General features: G+C 43.6%; 6 protein-coding genes across 10 annotated transcripts; 3 read left to right on the top strand and 3 right to left on the bottom strand.

Moving 5' to 3' along the window:
* Positions 1–1,104: 1,104 nt before the first annotated feature.
* Positions 1,105–7,677, bottom strand: LOC103999076 (BTB/POZ domain-containing protein At1g30440). Of its 3 annotated transcripts, none has more exons than XM_009420728.3 (6): positions 7,285–7,677; positions 6,936–7,106; positions 6,069–6,362; positions 4,218–4,287; positions 2,173–3,372; positions 1,105–1,888 (listed from the first exon to the last, which is right to left on the bottom strand). In XM_009420728.3, exons 3-6 carry the CDS (start codon positions 6,125–6,127, stop codon positions 1,340–1,342), a joined length of 1,878 nt encoding a protein of 625 aa, XP_009419003.2. In that variant the 5' UTR covers positions 6,128–6,362; positions 6,936–7,106; positions 7,285–7,677; the 3' UTR covers positions 1,105–1,339. The 3 variants fall into 3 exon arrangements, with proteins under 3 accessions (XP_009419003.2, XP_009419002.2, XP_064940191.1); XM_009420727.2 differs by having other exon boundaries at positions 6,995–7,106; XM_065084119.1 differs by having other exon boundaries at positions 6,069–7,106.
* A 1,398-nt stretch (positions 7,678–9,075) lies between these two features.
* LOC103999075 (pentatricopeptide repeat-containing protein At4g21065) lies at positions 9,076–18,600 on the bottom strand. Of its 2 annotated transcripts, XR_010479837.1 has the most exons (3): positions 16,723–18,600; positions 9,843–9,971; positions 9,076–9,740 (listed from the first exon to the last, which is right to left on the bottom strand). XR_010479837.1 is itself a non-coding variant. In XM_009420725.3 (2 exons), the coding sequence occupies exon 1, from the start codon at positions 18,568–18,570 to the stop codon at positions 16,771–16,773; it is 1,800 nt and encodes a 599-aa protein (XP_009419000.2). In that variant the 5' UTR covers positions 18,571–18,600; the 3' UTR covers positions 10,004–10,217; positions 16,723–16,770. The 2 variants fall into 2 exon arrangements, 1 of the variants encoding a protein (XP_009419000.2); XM_009420725.3 differs by lacking the exons at positions 9,076–9,740; positions 9,843–9,971 and adding an exon at positions 10,004–10,217.
* A 637-nt stretch (positions 18,601–19,237) lies between these two features.
* LOC135594397 (uncharacterized) lies at positions 19,238–20,477 on the bottom strand. Of its 2 annotated transcripts, XM_065084776.1 has the most exons (3): positions 20,363–20,477; positions 20,187–20,282; positions 19,238–20,104 (listed from the first exon to the last, which is right to left on the bottom strand). In XM_065084776.1, the coding sequence occupies exons 2-3, from the start codon at positions 20,266–20,268 to the stop codon at positions 19,335–19,337; spliced, it is 852 nt and encodes a 283-aa protein (XP_064940848.1). In that variant the 5' UTR covers positions 20,269–20,282; positions 20,363–20,477; the 3' UTR covers positions 19,238–19,334. The 2 variants fall into 2 exon arrangements, with proteins under 2 accessions (XP_064940848.1, XP_064940849.1); XM_065084777.1 differs by having other exon boundaries at positions 20,187–20,382.
* Positions 20,478–21,227: 750 nt separating this feature from the next.
* LOC135593824 (probable glutathione S-transferase) lies at positions 21,228–22,168 on the top strand. Its single transcript, XM_065084120.1, has 2 exons — positions 21,228–21,566; positions 21,682–22,168. Exons 1-2 carry the CDS (start codon positions 21,246–21,248, stop codon positions 22,024–22,026), a joined length of 666 nt encoding a protein of 221 aa, XP_064940192.1. The 5' UTR covers positions 21,228–21,245; the 3' UTR covers positions 22,027–22,168.
* Positions 22,169–22,747: 579 nt separating this feature from the next.
* Positions 22,748–23,244, top strand: LOC135593823 (glutathione S-transferase U20-like). The gene has a single exon (XM_065084118.1). It carries the CDS (start codon positions 22,770–22,772, stop codon positions 23,151–23,153), a length of 384 nt encoding a protein of 127 aa, XP_064940190.1. The 5' UTR covers positions 22,748–22,769; the 3' UTR covers positions 23,154–23,244.
* A 127-nt stretch (positions 23,245–23,371) lies between these two features.
* Positions 23,372–23,752, top strand: LOC135594152 (probable glutathione S-transferase). The gene has a single exon (XM_065084562.1). It carries the CDS (start codon positions 23,372–23,374, stop codon positions 23,750–23,752), a length of 381 nt encoding a protein of 126 aa, XP_064940634.1.
* The last annotated feature ends 77 nt before the right edge of the window (positions 23,753–23,829 follow it).

The raw sequence follows: 23,829 nt of genomic DNA, 5'->3' as shown, positions 1-23,829 counted from the left end.
AATCGATACGTTAATTAATTTTTTTTAAATCGAACTTTGACTGAATAATGAGGTAAATTATTCTAAAATTTCCCATGAAGTTTTGAGGGGCAGTTCCTTTTTTCTTCCCTCTCTTTGAATTTCCCAAAGTCAATGAACATCACTTTCTGACAATAGTAACTATTGGGATTGATGTTGTTTCATGTGATTGGCAAAGGCATGCACTTAACCGCATAATTATAGTCAGTTCATAACTCAAAAGACTCTTCTGATCCATTTCCACTGAAGACCAACATAATAATTGTGTTTGTGACAAAAAAAAATGATTTGGAGTCCAAATCACATGAAGCTCTCATACTCACTTTGCAAGACAAACTTAATCACATCATAGTATGGACAGAAAGCCATCAATCAATTCCACTAAGTGATGGAAAGTGCAAAAACAACATAAAACTTAATTGAAACTTCTAGCTGAACTAAGTGCAAGCCAACATTGGAGATCTTTGCATATTATAAACTACACTACCACCATGAAATGGTGCATTGAGTGCAGAGGAGGAGAAGGTCAACTACCCCATTCATGGAGATTTGACAAGTGTGGGGACAAGGACTAGTGTAAAGCTGATCAAGGTGAGCAGGTTCAAAGAACTACTAAGAAAAGAAAGAACAAGAATGGATATTTCACCCACCAACCAGGAATTCTGCTGTGTGATGAGCATTTGATGTCTGGACAAACTTCTACATTGGCAGGTTCATCTTCCCTGGTCAACTATCCCATTTAATAGCATAGTAATGCTTGCAGGTATATGCTGCCAACTGGTGTTGGTTGAGCTTGATTGAGATGGAGCAATGTAGAAGTTTGGTGACCAACCAGAATTATGTGACAACAAACCAAGAAGAAGTAGGCATATAAGATACAGGTCTTTCTAATTTGCTGATGCAGCATCACAATCACTGGTAAGTAGCATGTAATTAACCCAAATTAACTCATCTTCCAAGGTCAATCATCCCATTCAAAGGCATAGTAGTGCTTACAGGTGTGTGTTGCCATCTAGTGTTAGTTGAACTTCATTGAGACAACAATGTAAAAGTTTGATGACTCAGCAGAATTGCGACAAGAATCCAAGAAGAAAAACTAATTCCAACATATATATATTTTTTGAGTTTGCGGTTTTAGCATTGCAGTCACCAGTAAGAAACATATAGGTAACACAAGATTAGTACTATTTCATACACAAGAGAAAGTGAAGGACAAACCTCAAAATAACATTTGTCCAAGAGACTGAATTCACAACTTCCTGATGTAAGAAAAAACCCCAGAAAATTAGAGTTACAAACCTTGATCCCTCACGGGAAATGGTCATGCATCTGTGGATAGCTGCTGCTTGTGTTTAGTGAGCTTAGCTGGCAACTTTTCAATGGTGTTGCTTCCGGTTTGCTGATGATCGCTTACAGACTCCTCTTGGGCACTGCACATCTGGGACTTGAGCTTAAATCCAAACTTCTTTGAAACAGTACTCCACTTGCTCTTCCCTCGTCCCAACTTCTCGATCTCCTGTCTCATGCTTGTGCACTCCTTTTCGAGCTCATACACCCTCATCCTCATGCTATCCATTCCCTCCTTCAAGACTTGGTTTTCCCTCACAGTGCTTGCCCACCCACCGCCATCTCCTGAACCCACCAGACCGCTCCTCAGAGGCCGTGAGACATCAAGGTTATCGGAAACAAGCAAGCAACCAGCAATCGAGGTCCTCAGTTGAAGTTGCTCGAAGAAAAGAACTTGAACCACTACTCGTAACGGGAGCCTTTCGTTTTGTGCAGCATGAGTGCAGGCTTCTAGGGAGAGTTTCTGGCAGTCCATCAGCCTGCAGAGCTGTTCCCTTTCGGCTTCATTGAGCCATGGGTGTGCCTGCAAATGTGTCATATATTACACATCATCAACAATTTTGCAACAGCACAATGGAAAATTGGAATAAAAATTTAGGCATTGTAGTAATTAGCATGAAACAATGATATTGATCATTTGACAGATTGTTGTTGAAGTTTACAACATATGTGATATTCTTTATGAGGAAAAAAGAACAAACATGTTTGTAGTAGTGGAGACCCAAATTTCCAATGTGATTTTTACATTTTTGGTTCGCATGGAGAAACCTCATGATAATTATTAATAAAATGTACTTGAATAATTACCTTTAAATAGATGTCAATAGCACGATACAGTCCATCATCCAGTGGTCGTGCATAATCAGGTACTGCACCAGCCAGATTTTGAAACTTTGGAAGCTTCAAGTTGATATCTGGTGCAACTTCTGCTAGATACCCATCAATTAGCTTGGCAACAGTAGTAATGGGTGCAAGAGAAGGTGAACCAATTAACTGCTCATCATCAACCAAATTAGGAGATGCCCCATCAGCAGCTTGATCCATGGCTAAGAAGTGCTCTAGAATTCGTTGAACACAGTCGATGTTGTAGAGTGTCTCCATAGAATATGAAAAGTTTGGCAGAAGTAGATCTTCCAAATTTGCCTGGTCTAGCTGCAGTCCTATCCTTTTCTCCAAGTTGGAAATGCAAGTTGGATTAGCTCGCAGAATCATGCCAGTACGAAGAAGTCCAAATAAAATTTTAGTTGATGTAACACCCTTTTGTAAAGGCAACAAGCCCACAATCTCTTCGAGGAGATGTCTCTGTTCTTCTTCAGATGGTGCAGCAGTCAGAGCTACAGGAGCCAGACTGTGACGCCTACTAATACCAGGCAGATACTTTTTGGCATAAGATGTCACGGAGCCTGCTACGACCTCTTGTCTGATACCTCGAGATTCCATGACTGAGATCAACCTCTTATACAAGGGAAGACTCAATGAAGATGCATCTTCGTACCACCAATCAGAACTGCAGTTTCTAGGTCTGGCTCCCGTACTTATTCCGTTCCACAAAACACTCCCGCCTGGGCTTTGCATTGCACCATGCTCCATCATAGGCCAACCAAAGAGATTGGGATCTGTACAAGCTTTAACTGCTAAAGAATCAATGCATCGCTTAATGATCTGAAGATTTTCAGCATGAGGGAGAAGATTATCACAGGTTTGGAGCACTTTTATCGAATCTTTCCAGCCACGAAGAACAACTTGGCTAAGAAAGATCTCTGTTTGGGCAATCAAATTGCCCTCTGCTATTTCCTCTGTCATTTGAAGATATTCAGCAGCACAGCGCAGGAAAACAACATTTGAGGCAGCGAGTTCGAACTTAACACCGTAACAGAACTTAGCTACTAGTTCAAATGCTTTATCCCCACCAGGCATATCACATAACTTCACTACACAACCATCTTCTTCATCAGAGCTCTCCTCAATAAGCTTTTCCAAGAGAGCACTCTTTGACAGAAGAGGAAACTGCAAGAAAAAATTACAAATGTAATTAGCGAATAACATAATTCAGCTACTTTGGAAATAAAATTAACATGAGTTGGACAAAATTACAATTAATAAGGAGAAGAACAAATAGAAAATGACAAACTGGCCTAAACAATGGCTATGAGAAAATTAGACCACTAAACAAAATAATAGTTCTATCGGTCTCATAAAAAATTATTCTCTTCAATGGTAAAGAAACAACTGATAACAAACTCTATCTGTCATTGGAAAAGCAAGTTGGTTGTCCATCTCAGGCAGCAACAATTCCATTTGTTTTAGACATGAAATGTTCCTTATTAGCGACTTGTTTCGATCTAGAGGCTTCATTTTACAAGAGAGTTTGTGTCTAATTTATGCATTTATATTAAATTCAAGTTTCTTTTCCATCTACATTAAAACCCACAAAGAAACAAACAGTTACTAAGTAGCAGCACTCATTTAATTTTAATCTTCATATCGAGATTTAATACAACAAAAATTGATTTGACCCAAATGACAACAATGCTGTACAATGCTAGGAGCTAAACATGTTCCTTGCCTCCATGAAAAAGAATGTTGAAACTTAAAATTGTTCAAAATATTAGTGCCTTGCCTGATAACACAAAATATGTGTCAAAATGATTTAATATTGCGTTTGCAGGATTTAGCGACTTGAACCATAGTTACTCGTGTCATGAAGGAGCAACTTTAATGTAACACCAAAGTGTATGGGTTCTCGTTTGATTAAATGCTTAATTGCGTCAGCTTTTTAAGAAAAGGTATTGCATTAGATAGTAGCTAGATACAAGTATGGTCCCATTCGATTTAATGATTAATCACCTCACCTTATGCAGATGGAAGGACATCTCGCTAACTTCAACAATAATATCACTTGGAAGCCCAGTAGTGCAGAACCTGCAGAATGCACAAATAACAAGTGATCCACATGCAACTACAATAATGTTTGTCATATAGAACAATTTTATCATAACCTGACAGAAAAAACAAAATGGAGAGTGAAAAATACTTCTAGACAGATTTGACCATAGTAAAGATTCAAGATAGTTATCCTCTCATATAGAGGGGCAATTTAAGGATTTAGGCCACATAAAAAGCAAAAAAGGTTCAGATCACTGCAGGAGGAAAAGAACAGTCCAGTTTTTGTTTTTCTAGCATGCCTTTTTATCTCCTAGCAAGTTTATGATGAATAAAGAAAAGGACCTTATTCAAGCTAACCACAATTTACACAGGCATGCATGGAGAAGCTTCAGAGTCCAGAAGCATTTCTACATGGTTAATAGATCTTAGCAATTATTTGAGACGATTGCAATATATCACAAATGCTTTTAACTTTTAAGCTTCACTTCCTAATAATAGTCATAGACCCAAGAAAATACACAAAACAAACCAAGTGTTTAACCAAATATGATGCCTATATTTCACGTTTCTGATTTCTAGGACCACAAATTGACTAGCAAAACCAATTGAGGTCCTCAATGAGCAATCTTTTGAGAGAAAATTTTAACTCAGAAAAGCCTTTTCATTTGATATTCGTATTGCCACTATTATGGAAGAGGTGACCTAGAGAACTGCACACCATATGAATCTTGTTCCTGTTTGGGCACTCTTATCGCTGTGTATGCTCTTCTCAAACAAAGATGATCACAATAATTTCTAGACCCTATATTGCTGGGATCCTCGTGCAGCATACCACCATTTTTTTATAACTCAAGTATGATTATCCCATTTAAAGATCTAATAATTTCACTTTAGTCCCTGAAAATCTTGTTCCCCAATTCCTCACTGAAAACGCTCCTGTAGTTGCAAAGCTAATTTTCTCAGGATGTTGATTTCCCTTTATCTTTGTTCCTTAAAATGCCGTGACCATTCAGGATTAGTTCTCTTTAAATCTATGTGGTACAAGCAAATAGAGGCAACAAGGCACCTATACTATGGGCTTGTCCGATTTGGGCTAAATTTGGAGTGCTTATCTAAACATTCATGGCATATCCAAGTATCCAACAACAACTAAGAGAAACAATTAGAGCTTGAGGATAAACTAATTCTTAATAATTAAATCCATTTGTTCCTTCTTATTTTACCCTTTAACCGTTAATTCATGGGACAATGTGCAGCAAGCCACCAACTGTTCGTGCCACAACCTCTATAAATGTTGGTTCCATTTAGCATTGTCAAGATAAGACTATTTTGCTTGTGAAACTGTAGAACATTGTAGAATTGAAATTAGGGTGACAACCATACTAATAAATTCACCAAGAAAAATATAATATTCAACAAGTCAGGAAAAATTGCAGAAGTTAAAAAGAAATAGCAAATAACGATAGCAATCAGTTTTTCATAGACTTGTATATTTCATGGAGTCTCTTACATGAATAATATACTTCAGATAATATTTTTAAGGATTCTATTGTCAAATTTAGTAAAATAGACAAAACTAATCCAAAAAAGACTGCCTGTTTCAGAGGCCGTAACTTCTAGACATAAATAAGAGCTTGCACTTTTGGAAAGTCATACATCTCGTAAACTACAATACTGGCTTTAGATCTACAATGATCTTATCAATTGAGTCACAAGTTTCTGACCACTCAGAATAGAAGATAGCTTAGATGCAATTCTAAGATCACTTTAGAATATATGCATATCATTAGAACAAAAAGGCAGAATATACAGCTTACCAGGCTTGCCCTCGTCGTTGAAAGGCATCAGCTTTTGATCCCAGCTTCTTGCAGGCCATTCTGAACTAACTCTGAAATGAAATGGCCAGAGCAAAAATAATCCAAACAGAACCTGGCAATAACCAGAGATCACACTCTGAACACGCCGCGATCTTCAGTAATCGACAAGTAGGCTCAAAAGTTTAGGCCATAAGCTATTCTCCATCAATCTGTTGCCTCACAGGAACATGTTCACAGAAAACTGCAGTCAGCTTCAGAGATAGACCTCAACCTCAGTACCAAAATCCCTGCAACCTGATCCAAAATAAAAACCGTCAACTGCAAGCTGAGACCAACTCGAGAGCACACCTCAATCCCCCAAGAATACCAGAATGTTTCCAGGCACAACCGTGCTCAAGAATCAAAAGCCCACCAACACATCACCCGAAAAAGACACACAAGGTCGCAAATTTAACTATCGCTCAAGAAACTGAGAACTCAGAAGAGCTCAAAGCACAAAGAACGGAGGCCACCATGAAACCCTCAAACAATCCCTTCCAAGATCCAAACTTTAGGCCATTCTCACACATGGAAGCAGTCAAAACCACCACCAAACCTTCAAAAGATAGAAGAGCGAACAAACAGCCCCAAACAAGCACCAGTTCTTCACCACATACCCACAAAACCCAGACCTAATCACACAAAAGCAAAAGAACAAAAAGATCACCACCAGGACCACCAGGTAAACAACCCCAAGTTCCCCAATCCCCACCAAAACCTCTAATGTAAATGAATCTGCAACCTGAGCACAAAAACCAAACTGTAGAACAAGTTAGCACCCTCAGCAAGCTCCAAAACCCAGATAATCCCCAGAGAAGGCAAACCCACCCTTCATTTCCCAACCAAACAAACAGAGATGGCAGGAGATGAAGGAAGACGTTTCACACCACAACAAAAGTGCAGCTTCTGTTCTGTCTTTTGCCCTGCTTGCAGACCTCTTCACACCATTCCAAACCGCACCGTGTTGAGCTGGAGGGGACCAACCCATGCATCAACCATCTGTCAAAAGCAGAAAACAAATAGGAAGGGGAAAAAGATCATAGAGGAAGCAGCAAAGAACAAAGGAGGTTGTGCTCTTCCTTGCTCCCATTAATGAGCATTGAAGACTCAAACTTTTGGGTCCCAGCGCAGAGAGATTCCCTGAGAAAAAAGCGCAGACAGTACCAAAGAAACTTACCAGTGCATCACTCATTGGGGTGTCCTTGTTTGGTGATTTCTTGTGACTTCGAACTCTCTCTCGCTCCCCTTCCCTCTCTCTTCCTTTCTTTTATGATTACTGGCATGGAATTGGGAGCAGTAATGCGCACAACTGGTGTCCATGTGGGGGTGATGAAGCAGTTTGGTTGGTGGTGCTGCTGTTGCAGCTGCCTAAGAACACTAGAGAATACGAAAGAGGTCAACTCTGGTAGAGGATTTCAAGACCTCCATGTGCCAATGCTCGTGGCATTTCTGGTCTACTCCTTGTCAAGGCCAACCTTTCGCTGCTCAGGTTTATGGCGGCCATCGGATGGGTGAGGACAAAGACTGGAAGATGGCAGGGCTGGTGAGGTGGCCAACATAGCAATGGAGGCACTTTTGGCACTGGTTTAAGAGAGGCCACTTAAGGATCATCATAAAATGCTCTTAAATATCAGCATTAACAATATATCATTCATTTATAAAGTAAACATAAATGAAATCATAATATCAAAAGGAGAAAGTTTAGTAAATCTTATAATTCTATAAAAAAAGAAGAAGATATATTTAGTTCTGTACAAAAATAAATAAATAAATAAAGCATCAACTTTAATCTGTTTGATGCTTAGTTGCATACTCTATAATTCCGAATAATTTACCAAATTATATGTTGTATTTTGCAAGTAGGTATTTGTTTTTGTGTCATGGAGATTTATACGAAGTAATTCTTGAGTAACAACCAGTATAAAATTTCATCTAATCTTATGGACGTGAAGCTTAGTGACTGCATCAAATGATCTCACGATTAATAGAAGTTAAAAATATTAAATTAACGAAATCTAAAGGATAGTTGAGAGAGAGAGAGAGCAAAGATTGGTCAACGCTTTGGGATGCAAAGTGACCATTGCTTGCCTTTTAGGCTACGGTGGGCAAGTCCAAAGCACATTGGGTTTAATATAATACTATTATTATTAGCTTGCACTATAATCCACTCTTCACATGGTAACCATAGATTTTAGTGAGATCATGACAAGATCTGAACTCATGTATATTATTTTCTAAGAGAAAGATATATGCTGAAGAATCTAAGATCTTTACCAACATAAAAAAGAAATGTGATTACCTTAGTATAGTTTCTGTTTTCTGCATTAAACTTCCTGTTAGAGTGATAATTATTATGGAGTACAAATGGTTGTACACCATAAAGAGGGATGAACTTGATATACATATCATCAGACTAACTAATTATAAAAATAAAGAGAGGAAATATTGAAAGCAAATTTTTACTGAGTTAAAATCCTTGCATGCTCAACAATGTCGAAGAATTTCCATAACCACTTCAATTGATCTGATGTGATTCAGCAACTCTTCTATCCCTGTATAGATTATCTGAGAGCAAGATGACACAAATAAACAAGTAGCTGTGATGAATGATTCTATAAATAGATTAATGTGCCATGATACCACCTCAATCATGAATGCAATGGGTGCATGATTGAGCAACCCATCTTTCATTTTGTCTCCCCCATTTTTAGAGTAGAATAAACCATGACTCTGTTCCAGTACTATTTGTGTGACAGGTAACCTGAACAAATAGGCATTTTTATAAATGATACTATGAAAAGTTTGATGTGTCATGGTATCATTTCAATCATTGTTGCTTTGGATGATTGATTGAGAAACCATGGGACACAGAACCTTCACCCCCTTCTTTTTCCCCCTCCCCATTTCTATGGTAGAATAAAGCATGAAAGAGGGTAGAGAGACAAGAAGTACCTTGAATTGCTGGATATGGTGGAAAATATCCCCTGCTGATGTATTATCATATCATCCACTGCATGCCAAATCGCACACAAAATTTAATGCTATTCTTTTTGTTATTGTATGTATAAAAAAAAAACACTACAGATCGATAAAGAAAGAGATGAATCTACAATTGGAAAAGCTAAGGGAACACAGTCTTGTTCTGGTGTTTGGACCATTTCAACCTGCCCAAGTCTCAACTTTAAAGCTAGAGAGAGGAACAGGATCAACAAACAATGCCTTCATGGAGTGAAAGGAACACTGCACCTGTTACTCCAACAGTGAAGTGGTTGATGTTTAAAATTATCACACATCATAATAATTGAGGAGGAACAAAGCTTAACCACTCAGATCCTGCTAAGTCTCCCAGCATTTATCTTTTTGTTGTACCGGGACCATTTCCAGAAGTAATCAAGAATCAGCATGACAAATTATTTCCAGAAGCAAGGCTGCATATATTAAACCTCTAAAGATACTGGATTGGCGACCTGCACTAGGTATACCCTTTTTTTTTATCACATATACAACTGGCCAACTGGCTTCTTAACTACCTTGACTGTAATTGGTGATGCAGCATCTACTCTTGGACTTCAGCATGACAGTCAATTTGGATCTTCCAACAAGAATTCTCTCATCTGAATTGGACAAAGGAATCTGAACAGACAATAATACACAGAAGCAGTATGTTAAATTTCATTTGTGACAAACACAGCAAACAACAAAACAATGCTAAATGATGCTTCTTCTTTTTTTTACCCAGATACAATCTAGCCAATGTGCTTGCTCATTCAGCTTCCAGACAAGCATCTGCTGTCATTTACCAAGTCCGAGCAGCATCGGAAGGATCCACTCAAGCTCCATCTCTCCAACACTCCACTTGCACTTCTGGGAGCATATAAATCAAGAATTGTTCAATGCAATGACAATGCCAACAATGACCAAACAGCTTTTGATGTTTATAGTGAACGAAGCAAGAGTTCCAAGGGTCATCATTATTTTAAAATCTGCATCATATGACAAGCATGAACAAATATCCAAAGGAGCTGTAAAGCCAAAAAAATGTTCATCTGGTGAAGTTGCATCCAAAGAAAAGCTCAAATGACCAGACAATTCCTCTCAAATGAGGACCATCTGCACATTAGGAAGAAAGGATAAAAGTTGATTACTAAATTAAAAAGTTATAGTAAAAATGACAAACATAGTAAACTATCATATATTTGAATTTATTGTTATGGACTTATCATCTCAGGTATTTTCTTTTTCTTTTTTTCTTTTTCCATTTTCTTTTCATTCAAAACATGCCTATTTCTAATACTTAGAAGTGACAAAGATCTCTTGTCATCCCAAGATTACTTTACGCAAACACAAAACTTTCCCCGTGACATTCTACAGTGGGATATCATCTACTAAATGGTACTATATAAAAAAATATTGACTAGCTGAACATGCTTTGATGGCAAGGGATAGAAACCTAGTAGAGCCCAATGCTCAGTCACCTGGTTGCATATTAGATTTGGTCAGTAGAAGTTCAATAATCCAAAAGCAAACTTTATTTCTTAAATTTAGTTTAAAAGCCCAAGTTTTTGGTGCCACTGCCAACTATATTCTAAACACTGTAGAAATGCTCCCATGCTTGCAATGAGGTAGCAAGAAATCTAGAGAAGTCTTTTTATACCTGCAGATGATAGTTACAGAGTCAGAGTAGTCTAAAGTCGAAGCTCAAATGTGGCTTTGAACACATTGTACAGAAAAAGGAAATAGGAGATGCTACGAGAGAAAATCATTACAAACTAAGAATACAGAACTAGGTCCAAATAAGATGCTTAAAAGCAAGGACCATCATACTGTTCTAAACGGTACGAAACAAGCGGCCTGTACCAGTTTGGGTGTGGACCGATACGCAAAGAACCCTATTTCGGGCCGTTCTGTCACGGACAAACTTCTAAACAGGGTGTTTGATGTAATGCTTATGTATGTCCGTGTCTTTTAGTATGTTCATGCTTTGTACAGCATGTAGGGGGACAGCCGAAGGCTTGATAGTCCCATTTTAGTTGGGTCGGTGGCCGCTTTAGACTTGTAAATAAAGGTTGTATCATGTGGACACGTGTGAGAGATTTTCGGTCTATAATGGACCATTTTACCCTTTGTTGTGCAACTGTTCAGAGCTTGTAAAGTCTGTTTGTAATTTGCATTGTCTATAAAGTGTTTTTCGGAGATGTTTGCTTGTGGATCCCGAGTGAGGCCTTTTCTCTGTCCTGTTCTCTCTTTTGTGAGACCTAAGGGATCATGGGAGAATTCGGGGAGGCTGACCTTTGCGGACGGACACGCAAGGGTGCCGCACGACTTAGGCAAAACCAGCTAAGTCCGTGACAGATGGTATCAGAGCGGGACAAGCACTCATAGAAACACTTAGCATGCAAACGTGGGGGACCTAGCGGGGCTGCGTTGAGGGCAGTCAGCACATGCGCGACCGTTTGGGGGAAAACGGGCATGGAGATGTAGGGAAAAGGAGTCACTCAGAGGAGCGGGCATCTGAGATTGGCATTCAGAGGAATGGCCAACCCTTCGCGCAAGAGGCACCACGAGAACAGACAAGCTTGGAAGAATATGAAGCGCACAAAGGTTGGGATGGCTGAGTTTGAGCTATGGCTCAACGTTGACAACAATACTTGATGGTGCTCAAGGCAAGCGAGGCGCTTGGTAAAGGATGAGATCATGCAAGGTGGAATGAGTTGCTCAACGACCAAAAGAGTTATGCAAAGCTCACAAAAGTGAGGGGAATTGCTAGCTCGAAGAATTTAGTACTCATACATAAGCTTGTATGCGGACGATGGAATGTTCGTGGCCATCCCAAGGCGACCGAAACTCGACGCCATGGAGCATTGAAACTTTCTCTTCGGCATGTGAAGGATACGTCCGTAAGAGGCTGAAGGGTGCAACTAGTTCAGCATGTTGCTAGGCCTTGAGGGGTGCAGCGGGGGCTGTATTGACGTGGAGTCGCAATCTAGCAAGTGTGTTTGCAGGAGGCAGAACAATGCACAGTTTGTTCAGCAGATCGGAGTAGTCCAAGGGGATGGTGGTCTCCGAAACGAAGAGAGATGTTGCTCCAATGGGACAGTTATCCAGGAGGGATAAGTCCCGGCTCTCCAGGGGGAGAATCATGTGGGACGGACCTCACAAGTTGAGGAGGAGTACCTCAACAAACAACAACTCCACGAAGCTCAATGGATTGAGCAAGCGGCGAGGAGTCGTCGCATGATCTCGCTTGAGAGAATGCTTTGGTGGATGCATTGCGAGATCAAGTGGGGGAGTGACCCAAAGTAACACAAATGAAGGCACACTTGGAGTCAATACGGAGATCGGACTCAAGGGAGGGCTGACCCGTGGAATGGTGGGCGCGAGGGCCACCATCAACTCAATGCAAAAACGAGGAGCAGAGCAACTTGGGTGTAACTTGGCGAAGTACCCAAGCCGCATGAAGGGAGCCAGCATAGAAGATGGAACATGGACCAGAGGCATAGTGCTTTCCTTGGACAGAGGTCAAGGACATGAGCTCTTGCAGAGGCAAGAGCAGGATCTTGTTGTTCCATGGGTCATTCATTCTGACGGAGCGGACTCATCTTGCATGGTGCCAAAGACGAAGGGAGCTTCTGGGCACATGCACTTTATCTCGGAGGAGCATTTGATAGAGGAACTAAGGCGACTCAATTTGCGGAGGCGAAGTTGGGTTCAAAAGGCCTTAGCATGGGGCAAGAGGACGCAGAGGCGGGTACTCTTGAAGAATATACCACAATGTTGTCATTCAAGTTGCTATAAAGGAGGCGGTGCGCAGCGAAGATTGTGCTGGTAGGGGTAGAGGCCCAGGATCCAGACAATGGTGCACTAATTGCAGCGAAGTCGGAGGACTTTGGGAGCTACTAGGCGATGGATTGTCCTAGAGCGGTGCTTCATCGTGGTGTGACCCAAGAGTGGGTGGATGAAGGTCGATTGCCAAAGGGGCGAACAAAATTGAAGGTGGAAGAGACCCTGCGATGTATTGGTAGAGGCCACACATGAAGGGTTCACAATTCGAGTTTATCCCACAAGGATCAGAATGCAATAGAGATGTCACCAGGAGGCGACATGGTGCAGCGGATCGTGGTGGAATAGTTCGTGGCAATGCGATTCACACAACCTAGCCCCGTGAGCAACTAGATCATACGGAGGTATGATCAGGAGCTACTGGAAGCTCCACTTCGGTGAACAACATGACGGCAAGAAGGGCTATGGATTCAAGGAGTGAAGGCCATGGTACCGCAGAGGCGGGTCTTCCGTGCGTGCATCGAATTTTGCATCGGATGAACGCCTTGGTCATCAGCATATGGGGGCTGTGTTCCACCAAGGGAAAAGTTCGAATGCAAGTACCAGTGAGTCCCATGGGAGGGACTTGATCATACAGCGGTATGATCGAAGCAGCTAGAGAGTTGGACTGCTCTAGAGCTCATATTCGCTTAAGGGAGCCCGACAAGTCAAAGGACAAGGTCGAGTAAGCAAACGTTGCTACCAAGGAAGCTAAGGAGAACAGAATCAGTGCAAACCCTACAACGTGATGGCAGAGGCCGTGCATGGGAGTTGCAGTCTGTCTTTTCATCGACCAAAAGGGTGCTGCTTGGAGAACACAGAGGTGTTGAAGCAGGGGGTCGAAAGGGGCGAGGAAGCAACGATGAGTCCAGAGAGACTTGGCTACCCAAAATCAAGTATCAGATAGAATGGAGGTGGACTCGGAGGAGTACCACAGAGGCATATCTACTGATTGTGAAGAAAAGGGATGCAGTTGCGAGGCGACGGATAGTAGTCCATGGGCATGGCAGCGCCATGGTACCGCAGAGGCGGGACTTCCGTGAAAGTCATTGATCCCTTGCTCTCATGGAGGGAGAGCGCTTGGTCGTAAAAGGGGCCGAGGAGGTGGAGCATGCAGAGGCAAACTCCAAGTACTGAGACAAGGCTGAAGGGCAGAGGCCAAGGAACTTCGTAAGACCGGTGTCAATGAGTTTCTCATCAAGATAGCCGAAAGTGAAGGACTTTGGGTCATGGGCATGGCAGCGCCATGGTACGAAGTGATCAGTACGCGGTGTTGTACCTTCGCTACTCAGGGGAGTAGGCGATAGGGTTGATGGAGAAGACGGTACAATCCCAGAGGCGACCAAATCTATTAGAGAATTACTCCAAGTTGGGGTGAAAACTTCCTGCATTCCAGAAGTTCGATGGCATTGAGAAGGTGAATCATAGTAGCTAACTCAACGCAGGGAGTGCAAACACCTCAAGTGCTTCAGAAGTGTGAGCAAAGAGCAAGCGAAGGCGAGTAACCAGCTCGATGCATGGAGTACAACCTCGAGGAGGCGGGCGAAGTCATAACCTTTGCCTTCTCAACCCTTAAGAGAACGGGCGAAACCGAGTACCCCAATTCTCTTATCTATCCAGCAGAGGAGCTCTGCAAAAGTTCAAAGACCCTTCGAAGATAATGAAAGACAATAGTTGTTAAATCCTCACCAATGGTGATTAGTGTTACTAAGAGTAGATTGTCCGCTTCATTTCCCAACGAAATGCCAATCGAAAGCAGAAGTGATGCGAACCTACTTGGATGTGACAACTAAGTGAAAGAAGAGTCAATGAGCAAATTTTGTGGAGGAAGGACCCAAATCTTTAGAAGTTTGCGAGACGATGCTCGTTAAAAGCTCCAACAAGCATCCATCCAGTTCAAGCAGCATGAGGCATTTGAGAGACTGGCGCAGTAAGGATGGTCTTTTCCTTCATTTGAAGGATCCGCAGGAACCAACAAGGATCAACACAACTCAGCCAACCCCACACCGGAGTCAGAGTCATTGGTGAGTTGAAGCAGCATGGCGGATCAAAAGGTTCGACTACTCGAAAACAACAGTGGAGAGCAGTTGGGAGCCAAGGGACGCATTGCAGCTGGAGCAGAAGATTGAAGACTCAGCAGAGGCAAGGAGTTGCAGTGTCGACAAAGGCTTCGACGAGGACGTCGAAGGAATAAGTGGGGGAGAATGTCACAGACAAACTTCTAAACAGAGTATTTGATGTAATGCTTATGTATGTCCGTGTCTTTTGGTATGTTCATGCTTTGTACAGCATGTAGGGGGACGGCCGAAGGCTTGATAGTCCCATTTTAGTTGGGTCGGTGGCCGCTTTAGGCTTGTAAATAAAGGTTGTGTCATGTGGACACGTGTGAGAGATTTTCGGTCTATAATAGACCATTTTACCCTTTGTTGTGCAACTATTCAGAGCTTGTAAAGTTTGTTTGTAATTTGCATTGTCTATAAAGTGTTTTTCGGAGATGTTTGCTTGTGGATCCCGAGTGAGGCCTTTTCTCTATCCTGTTCTCTCTTTTGTGGGACCTAAGGGATCATGGAAGGCTTCGGGGAGGCTGACCTTTGCGGACGGACACGCAAGGGTGCCGCACGACTTAGGCAAAACCAGCTAAGTCCGTGACAGTTCAGTCCAACTCAAGAAAAATAAAAAAAACCTACAAATAGCAACAGGGTCATCAAACTCAGCATTAAAAAAGAAAAAAACCTAAAATAGAAACTAGGGCTCGATAACATGAGCACTCTTCTCACGATGTTACTGCCGCTTCATGATGCCACTGCTTTGTGATGTTGCTGCTACAGATGTTGCTTCATGACATCGCCGACAATGCCGCTGTTTCGCGACGCCGCTGTTGTAGCGTTCCTTCTTCTTCCCAAGTACACTCCCACCTCCTCCTCTTCCTTCTTCTTTCTCCTCCTCCTCCACCACTTCTTCTTCTTCATCCTCTACCTCCATCCGCCCTTCCTCTTCGCCTTCTTTTTCTTCCACTCTGAAACCCCAATACATAGTGGTGTACCAACACATGATTTACCAATACTGACCGGTAAACTAGTCTGACCAGATCATTGAAACAGATCCGGTACCCAAAACGCCGAACCTCGCTTAAAAGTTTTGTTAACATTATCACAAGGGCAAACACCTAATGGAACTTCTACTAAACTTACCACTTCAGAAATAACTTACAACATCTGGAAAAGACAGTTTTAACATCAGCCTGTAAAGAATTGTACAGTTTATTCTGCCTATTTTTCAAATGTTTAATTTAATCATCAAAATTTTATACAAAACTCATCTATTGAATCCTTGAGACAGAACATAAGTAAGATAAGCAGGATTATATGTTACACAAGAGTTGTTTGTAGCATGAGTGTTGTATCAGATATTGTTAAACACTTCTTCGTCCAGATCTCAACTTTATTTAGGTAAGTACTTTATTAGAGTAAAAGATTGTAGCACAAGATATTTTCAAACCTAAATACAGAACTCTCATATATGACAAGAAAAACTCACCAAAACCAGATAATAAAGATATGTTTCCAACAATAATTTATTCATGTATATATTATCTCGATGCAACAAGTATATATATACCCCTAACTAACTAGCATAGAACTAACTAAAATGCACTTTTCTTTTCTCTGCTACAAAAAAGGTAAAAGAAGATGGCATAGAACTAATTAGCTTTGATTCACACTGGACTTTGTTGCATTCCATTAACATGTTACAATATCATAAACAAGAAACCTAGTAACTAGAGTTGATTGTGTACCTTGATTCCGAATGCAGTATAATCTTGCTGGGAGAACATTACTGTAGCCTACCAATAATCCTTACAAGAACAGGATCCACCTCTTACATGGTGGAATCGACTCCGATCTCTCACCACAATCTCCCGGTCATAAATCTTGGATATCAGTTTGGTCACAATGTGGCAATCTGCACATACCCTCAGGTTCTTCACTATCCTGATGGGGGTCCCTGGGGCAGTGTTAAGGAGAGCAAAGGCTATGGCCAACCTCTCGCTGTGGTAGTTCAGTGCCGTCTCCTTCTCTTCCTCCTCTATATCAGCCAAAACATTCGTTGTGTGAGGCATGTAGCCTTCCAGCCTCAGCCTCGCTGCAATCTCTTCGAGCATCTCATATATTTGCTGGCTCTGAGGATGTGAGCGATCACCCATGATGAACTCATGCATGTGGTTGCCCAGTTCGACGAGGCTGTGGCCAGGCATCTTTCTCACCCCTCCCTTCAGCATGCTTCTCCGGAGCTTGTGAACAATCCCCCACTGACCGACAGCAGCATACATATTGGATAGGAGCACGTAGTCGCCGCTATGGCCAGGGTCCAATTCCACGAGCCTAGCCCAAACTGCTTCCCCAATTTCCAGCCTCTTGTGCATGGTGCATGCTCCAAGCAAGGTCCTCCAGATGACAGCATTGGGCTCCAGTGGCATGTTCATGATGTAACTGTGTGCCTCTTCCACCAAGCCAGCTCGTCCCAGGAGATCAACCATGCAACCATAGTGCTCTATCTTGGGCACGATGCCATAGTCTCGTGTCAACCTGTTGAAGTACCTGAATCCATCGTCAACCAACCCGCAATGGCTACAAGCGTACAACACCCCAACCAAGGTGATCTCAGTCGGCACCAATCTTTCCCTCTCCATTGCATGGAAGAGGTCGAGAGATTCTTCGCCAAACCCGTTCATGGCCAGCCCTACTATCAAACAAGTCCATGATACCACAGTCCTCTCATCCATCTCGTCGAATACCTTGTAAGCCTCCTCGATGCTTCCACATTTGGCATAGAAATCTATGAGCGCATTCCCAACGTGGGCGTTCCTTTCCAGGCCTCGCTTAGCAAGGTAAACATGGGATCTGCGGCCGAGAGACAAGGCCCCCAGCTCGGCACAGGCGCAGAGCAAGCTGACCATGGTGAAACCATCAGGCTCGATGCCGCCATCCTCGTCCGCGACCATCTCCCTGAAGAGGGTCAGCGCCTCATTAGGCCTCCCGTTTATGGCGAAGCCATTAATGACAGAGTTCCAGGAAATGAGGTTTTTTTGGGACATCCTCTCGAACAACTTGTGTGCGCTCTCGAAGAGTCCGCAGGCCGCGTAGAAATGAACAAGTGTGTTCTGGACGAAGACGCAGGCGTCATGGCCGTCCTTGACGGAGCGGCAGTGGACCCTCTCGCCGTCGCAGAGAGACAGCAGTTTGGCGCAGGCCTTGAGGAGGAAGGGGTAGGTGTGGGAGTCCGGGGGGACGTCGGCGGCGAGCATGAGGCGGTGGACGTCGAGGGCGTGGCGGGGGTGACAGCTCTCGGCGTAGCCGCGGATCATGGTGTTGTAACTGAAGACCCCGGGGTTGGGGACCAGGGCGAAGACGGCGCTGGCGTAGGGCATGGGGTCGGCGGCGGGGAGGGAAACGAGGGCGAAGACGAGGTGCTTGGCCAGGCCGGGGTGGCCGAGGGGGACGCCACGGCGGACGGCGTGAGCGTGGATCTGCTTGAGCCAAGGCAGGGACTTGCATGTCTGCAGCAGCGCGACGCACCGGCGAAGCGCGGCGGGGTTTGAAGAGGCGGGTTGGGCGACGGCCGATCTGACTCGCTCAGGTTGCATCAGGCCATCCCGCTGCTGCGAGGATGGATGGATGTCTTCACTAGTTGTTGTGTGGGTCATAGTATTGGGTAAATTGATGGCTAAGATTTGTTGTTATTAAGAATGTTTCTCATCATACGGTTCATAAAATATCCATTTAAAAAGTAAAAAAAGACAACCTATATATATTCAAACAGAAACAGTAAATATGATTTATTAGCACTGATCAACAACTGAGCTAATAAGTCCCATTTTTTATTTTTTGAGAGTAATTATAGATTTTCTCTCATAATTAATTATTTTTAATATCTTAAATTTAACTCGTTGTTTCAATAAAACCTTTCACTCTTTTTTGATTTTTTAATATTATAAAAATATTAATATTTCATTTTCGTAAGTATCAAAATTTCGATATAACTCTTGAAAAATATAAGAATCAAAATATTAAAAATAAATAATTACAAAAGATAATATATAATTAGCTCATTCTTATATATTCATATTCAGTATATGATATGAAATATATTATTTTATAATTTAAAAACTTCTAATTATATCCTTTTAAGAGCTCATTATGATTATCTTAATCAGGTTTTTTCATTAAAAAATATTAATTTTGTCTCTATAAAGAAAAATAATTGGTTTGATAACTTATCATGTTACAATTCGTATATATATAAAGTCCGTACAAATCTTCCAACTAAAAGAAAAGGAAAACGTTACATTTCCTCTCCATCAGTCCCTCTCGTCTCAATCTCTCCACCTAAACTTGAAGGTTTCAGCTCCTAACAATCTCCCTTATTTTTTGGGCTAACTTTCCTCAGCTTCCCTTGCAATCCATGCAGCATCTGCTCCAAGGAGTTAATCTCCCCCTCCATCCTCACCTTCCCATTCCCACCTCCCTCCATTCTTTCACGTACGCGATGCACGATCCCCGCGCTCGCCGCCGCCACCTCCGCGGCCTCCAAAACGATCCTCGCGTTCTCCTCCTGAGCATCCCTTAGCCACCTCTTCACCGTTCTGTACGCATCCAACGACTTGAGGAGCTGCTCCGACAGTGCCTTGTTCCGCTCCTGCAGCACCGAGTTGAGCTGCGACTGCCCGCCGTTCTTCTTGTGCTCCGACGCGCACGCCTTGACCTTCTCCAGAAGCACCTCGTTCTGCGCCCGGAGGTCGTCGACGAGCTCCTCTGCCTCCGCCAGCTCCCGCGCCTTCCTCGTCAGCTCCGCCGCCATGATCTCCTTCTCCTTGCCCAGGCTGGAAAACATCCTCTCCAGGTTCCTGCGGGCGGTCATGTTCGCGAACAGCTCCCGGCGTAGCTTCTGGACCTCGTCAGCAGCGGGGTCGAGGGCCTTCTTCTCCCTCGGAGGCGCGCCACGGCGGAGGTCGGTGTTGCACCGGCGGAGCTCGGCCTCTCCCCTCCGTGGAGGCTGCAGCTTCTGGACCTGAGACTTCAGACCATCGAGGACCGTCATCATCCCGGTGACGCAGTGTGGTCGTTGCCCGCCGCCTTCTGTGTAATCATGTATCAACCTCAACAACGACTTCACATTCTCTGCGACGACATCAAACACAGCAGAGTAAGGAGATAACAAGATGAAATGAAGGAAGAAGACCAGATATGTAACATTCTTCACCTTCCAAGGTGGCTTCGTTTGGATGATCTACACCACTCGGAGGAATCAACTGGGGGGACGAATTCACACGCAAACCGTTCATATCTGCAGCAAATTCTGATGGAGAAAGAAGATGAAAACTCTTCTTCTGTTGAATTTAGAGAGAGACAGAAGAAAGAAAAAGCCTTCAATGGTACCTTTTGGTTGGAGAAAAGACAAGAGATTGGTATACTTTATTTGTAGCACATCTGTCTACCAGCAAACAAGGAAGAGGGAGGCCTTTCTGTTCTCCTCCTCCCTTCTCACTTCAAGGTTTCATCTGCCTTCCCTGTGTGTAATTTATGTGTTCTTTTGTTACAAGTATTTTGTGATGGACAATTGATGATAGATTTGGACTTCTTCTGAGGCAGTTAGGGGGTTGACTTATTTATAGAATGTTCAGTTTGACTTTGACTTCTATGTTTAGGGGGATGTTAGATACTGGTTTAATGACGTTTGCAGATTGAATGGTTGAGACAGGTTCATCTACAGAGAGCAGTTTCCAATTGAATTTGTCAAAGAACAAACTAATAGAATGGATGATTAACAAAAGGATTATTCCTAAGTATAACCTTACATAATAGAATGGATGACAGGAACAAACTTGATCTTAGATCAATGTTAACATACACAGGATAATTATAATAATAGCACTAATAATAAAAAATCAAACTTGATCATCGCATGCGTAAGCAATGACAACAAAGAATCCATGTTTAAGATCTCTCCTATGATTGATTAGTGTTTTGGGTAGCAGCTCACATTAGGAAAGATCGAGCACCCCAATGTTTTCTTCTTGTTATTTGCATTTATATAAATAGCTTGTCTGTCTCTGATGCAAGCCATGACACGTTTCCTTAGCCATTTCCTAAGCAGATCTTGTATCTTCCAAGAGATCGCCATAAGAATTGGATCCCCACATCAGAACTGATCGTTGACATGAAGTGCACGTCTTACAACGCAGATCACACGAACGTACCACCTCTATATAAGCGCCCAAAGACTAGAGAGTGAGCGAGGGAGCATCGAGCGAGAACATCAATGGCGGAGACGAAGGAATTGGTGCTGCTGAACTACTGGGTGAGCCCTTACGGGATGCGCTGCCGGATCGCGCTGGCGGAGAAGCGGGTGGAGTACGAGCACAAGGAGGAGAACGTGATGGAGAAGAGCCCGCTGCTGCTGCAGTCCAACCCCGTGCACAAGAAGATCCCCGTCCTCGTCCACGGCGGCAAGCCCGTGTGCGAGTCCCTCGTCATCGTCCAGTATGTGGACGAGGCGTGGCCGGACCGCGCGCCGCTGCTGCCCGTCGACGCCTACGGCTGCGCCCAGGCCCGCTTCTGGGCCGACTTCGTCGACAAGAAGGTTTGCTACTGCATGCTTTCACTACTTCGCCTTCCTGCGTCTGTTTCCGCCATGCGATATCTCCAGCATGCGTTTGTAGTACTCGTAAGCATGCTTTCTATTCTCTGGTTGTCAGATCTTTGAGTGTGGGACTAAGCTATGGAGGCTCAAGAAAGAGGCACAAGGAGAGGCGAAGAAGGAGTTCACTGAGGGACTCAAGCTCCTCGAGAGCGAGCTGGGGGAGAAGAAGTACTTCGGCGGCGACGCCTTCGGCTTCGTCGACATCGCTCTCGTCCCTCTCATGGCCTGGTTCCGCACCTACGAGTCCTTTGGAAGCTTCAGCGCGGAGACGGAGGCTCCCAAGCTGGTGGCGTGGGGCAAGCGGTGCATGGAGAGGGAGAGCGTCGCCATGTCGCTTCCTGACCCCGCCAAGGTTTACGAGTTAGTGTGCTTCATAAGGAAGACGTTCGGGCTCGAGTGAAGCAGGATTCTTCTGCTGCTGCCTGCAATATTTCTAGGTCGTGCGTGTGGTGTGTTGAAGGTGGGAGGTATTGGCAATTCTCGTCGTCTTCCATCTATTTCCTTGTGATTGTTGAATAGTACGTCCTTATGCCGACAACAAACCATGGACTGAGCTTGCCGTGGCAATCGATTTCTTCTCTCTTTCTTCTTCCTCAAAACCATGGGTTGCAGCTTCCCCGACAACATTTTATTTTCTTTTTTGTTCATATATAATATACTAAATGATCCGATTTATTTTATAATCTTATTATGTCATCTCAAAATTTAGGTCTAACTTTTGATGTAATTATTCTGAAGAAATGATAAATAATCATGATTTATGGATATGCTTAGGTCCTAATAAAAATCCGAATGCTCCTCCAATTCTTTGAATAAGAATATGATATAGATTTTCATTACACCAAATGATATATATATGACACTATTGGCTAATTCGATGTAGATTACATCCTATTTAGATTAATAAGTAGAAGAAGGCTCTCTTAGTCATTTATTGAACAGATCTTCCAAGAGCTATCACCATTAAAAGTTCTCTGCATCACGACCGACGGTTGACCCAATGGCTTGTTAGACCCGACTCACTATCTCATGTGCATGCATGTCTTACGACGCTCAAGTGAATCCCTAAGATTAGCCCTTCCTCCCACCTCATATAAGAGCAGAAGAAGAGAGAGCGCGAGGGAGCATCGGGTGAGAACAGTAATGGCGGGGACGAAGGGGTTGATGCTGCTGAACTTTTGGCCGAGCCCCAACGGGATGCGCTGCCGGGTGGCGTTGGCGGAGAAGGGGTTGGAGTACGTGTACAGAGAGGAGGAGAGCATATTGGAGTGCAAGAGCCGGCTGCTGGCGAAGTCCGACCCCGTGCGCATGAGAGTCCCTGTCCTCCTCCACGACGGGAAGCCCGTGTGCGAGTCCCTCGTCATCGTCCAGTACCTCGACGAGGTGTGGCCCGACCGCGCGCCGCTGCTGCCCGCCGACCCCTACGGCCGCGCCAAGGCCCGCTACTGGGCCGACTTCATCGACAAGGAGGTCCGCTGGCTACTGATTTCACCGCTACGCCTTCCTGTGTTTGTTTCCGCCATTTGAGCTCGTCATCCACAGCATGTTTGCGTACATGTGGATGTCAATTTAGTCTTCACTGATTGACGCAAGCTACCAGTACAACATCATATTCTTCATGAATTGTCGGATTCTTTTGGCATGATGATGATGTGTTCTCTCACCATTCGATTTCCTGTCTCATTCGTTAAGAAAAATAAATTTTGTGAGCTTTTCTTAAGCACAAAGCATAGAACTTGACAAGCATGCTTACCTTTTTTGGTTGTCAGATCTTCGGGTGTGGGCTGAAGCTGTGGAAGCTCGAGGGAGAGAAACAGGAGGAGGCGAGGGATCAGTTCATTCGGGCACTCAAGGTCTTGGAAGGTGAGTTAGGGGCGAAGAAGTACTTCGGCGGCGACACCTTTGGCTTCGTCGACATCATCCTCGTCCCTGTCGTGGCCTGGTACCGCACCTACGAGCTATTTGGAATCTTCAGGACGGAGATACAAGCTCCGAGGCTGATGGCGTGGGGCAAGCGGTGCATGGAGAGGGAGAGCGTCGCCATGTCGTCGCTTCCTGACCCCCACAAGGTTTACGAGTTCGTGTGCTTCCTGAGGAACAAGAACCCCGGGTTGCAGCCATTCTAGGCCTTGTGGTTTGATATGCGTGTCGTGTTTGTGGCCACAGTTGGAGCAATCGGCAATTCTCGGTGTCTTCCACCTAC

The sequence above is a fragment of the Musa acuminata genome, chromosome BXJ1-9 (genome assembly GCF_036884655.1).
Source record: "Musa acuminata AAA Group cultivar baxijiao chromosome BXJ1-9, Cavendish_Baxijiao_AAA, whole genome shotgun sequence".
Taxonomy (NCBI): domain Eukaryota; kingdom Viridiplantae; phylum Streptophyta; class Magnoliopsida; order Zingiberales; family Musaceae; genus Musa; species Musa acuminata.
The sequence above is the reverse complement of the archived record's forward strand: the minus strand, read 5'-3'. Positions and strand labels throughout refer to the sequence as shown.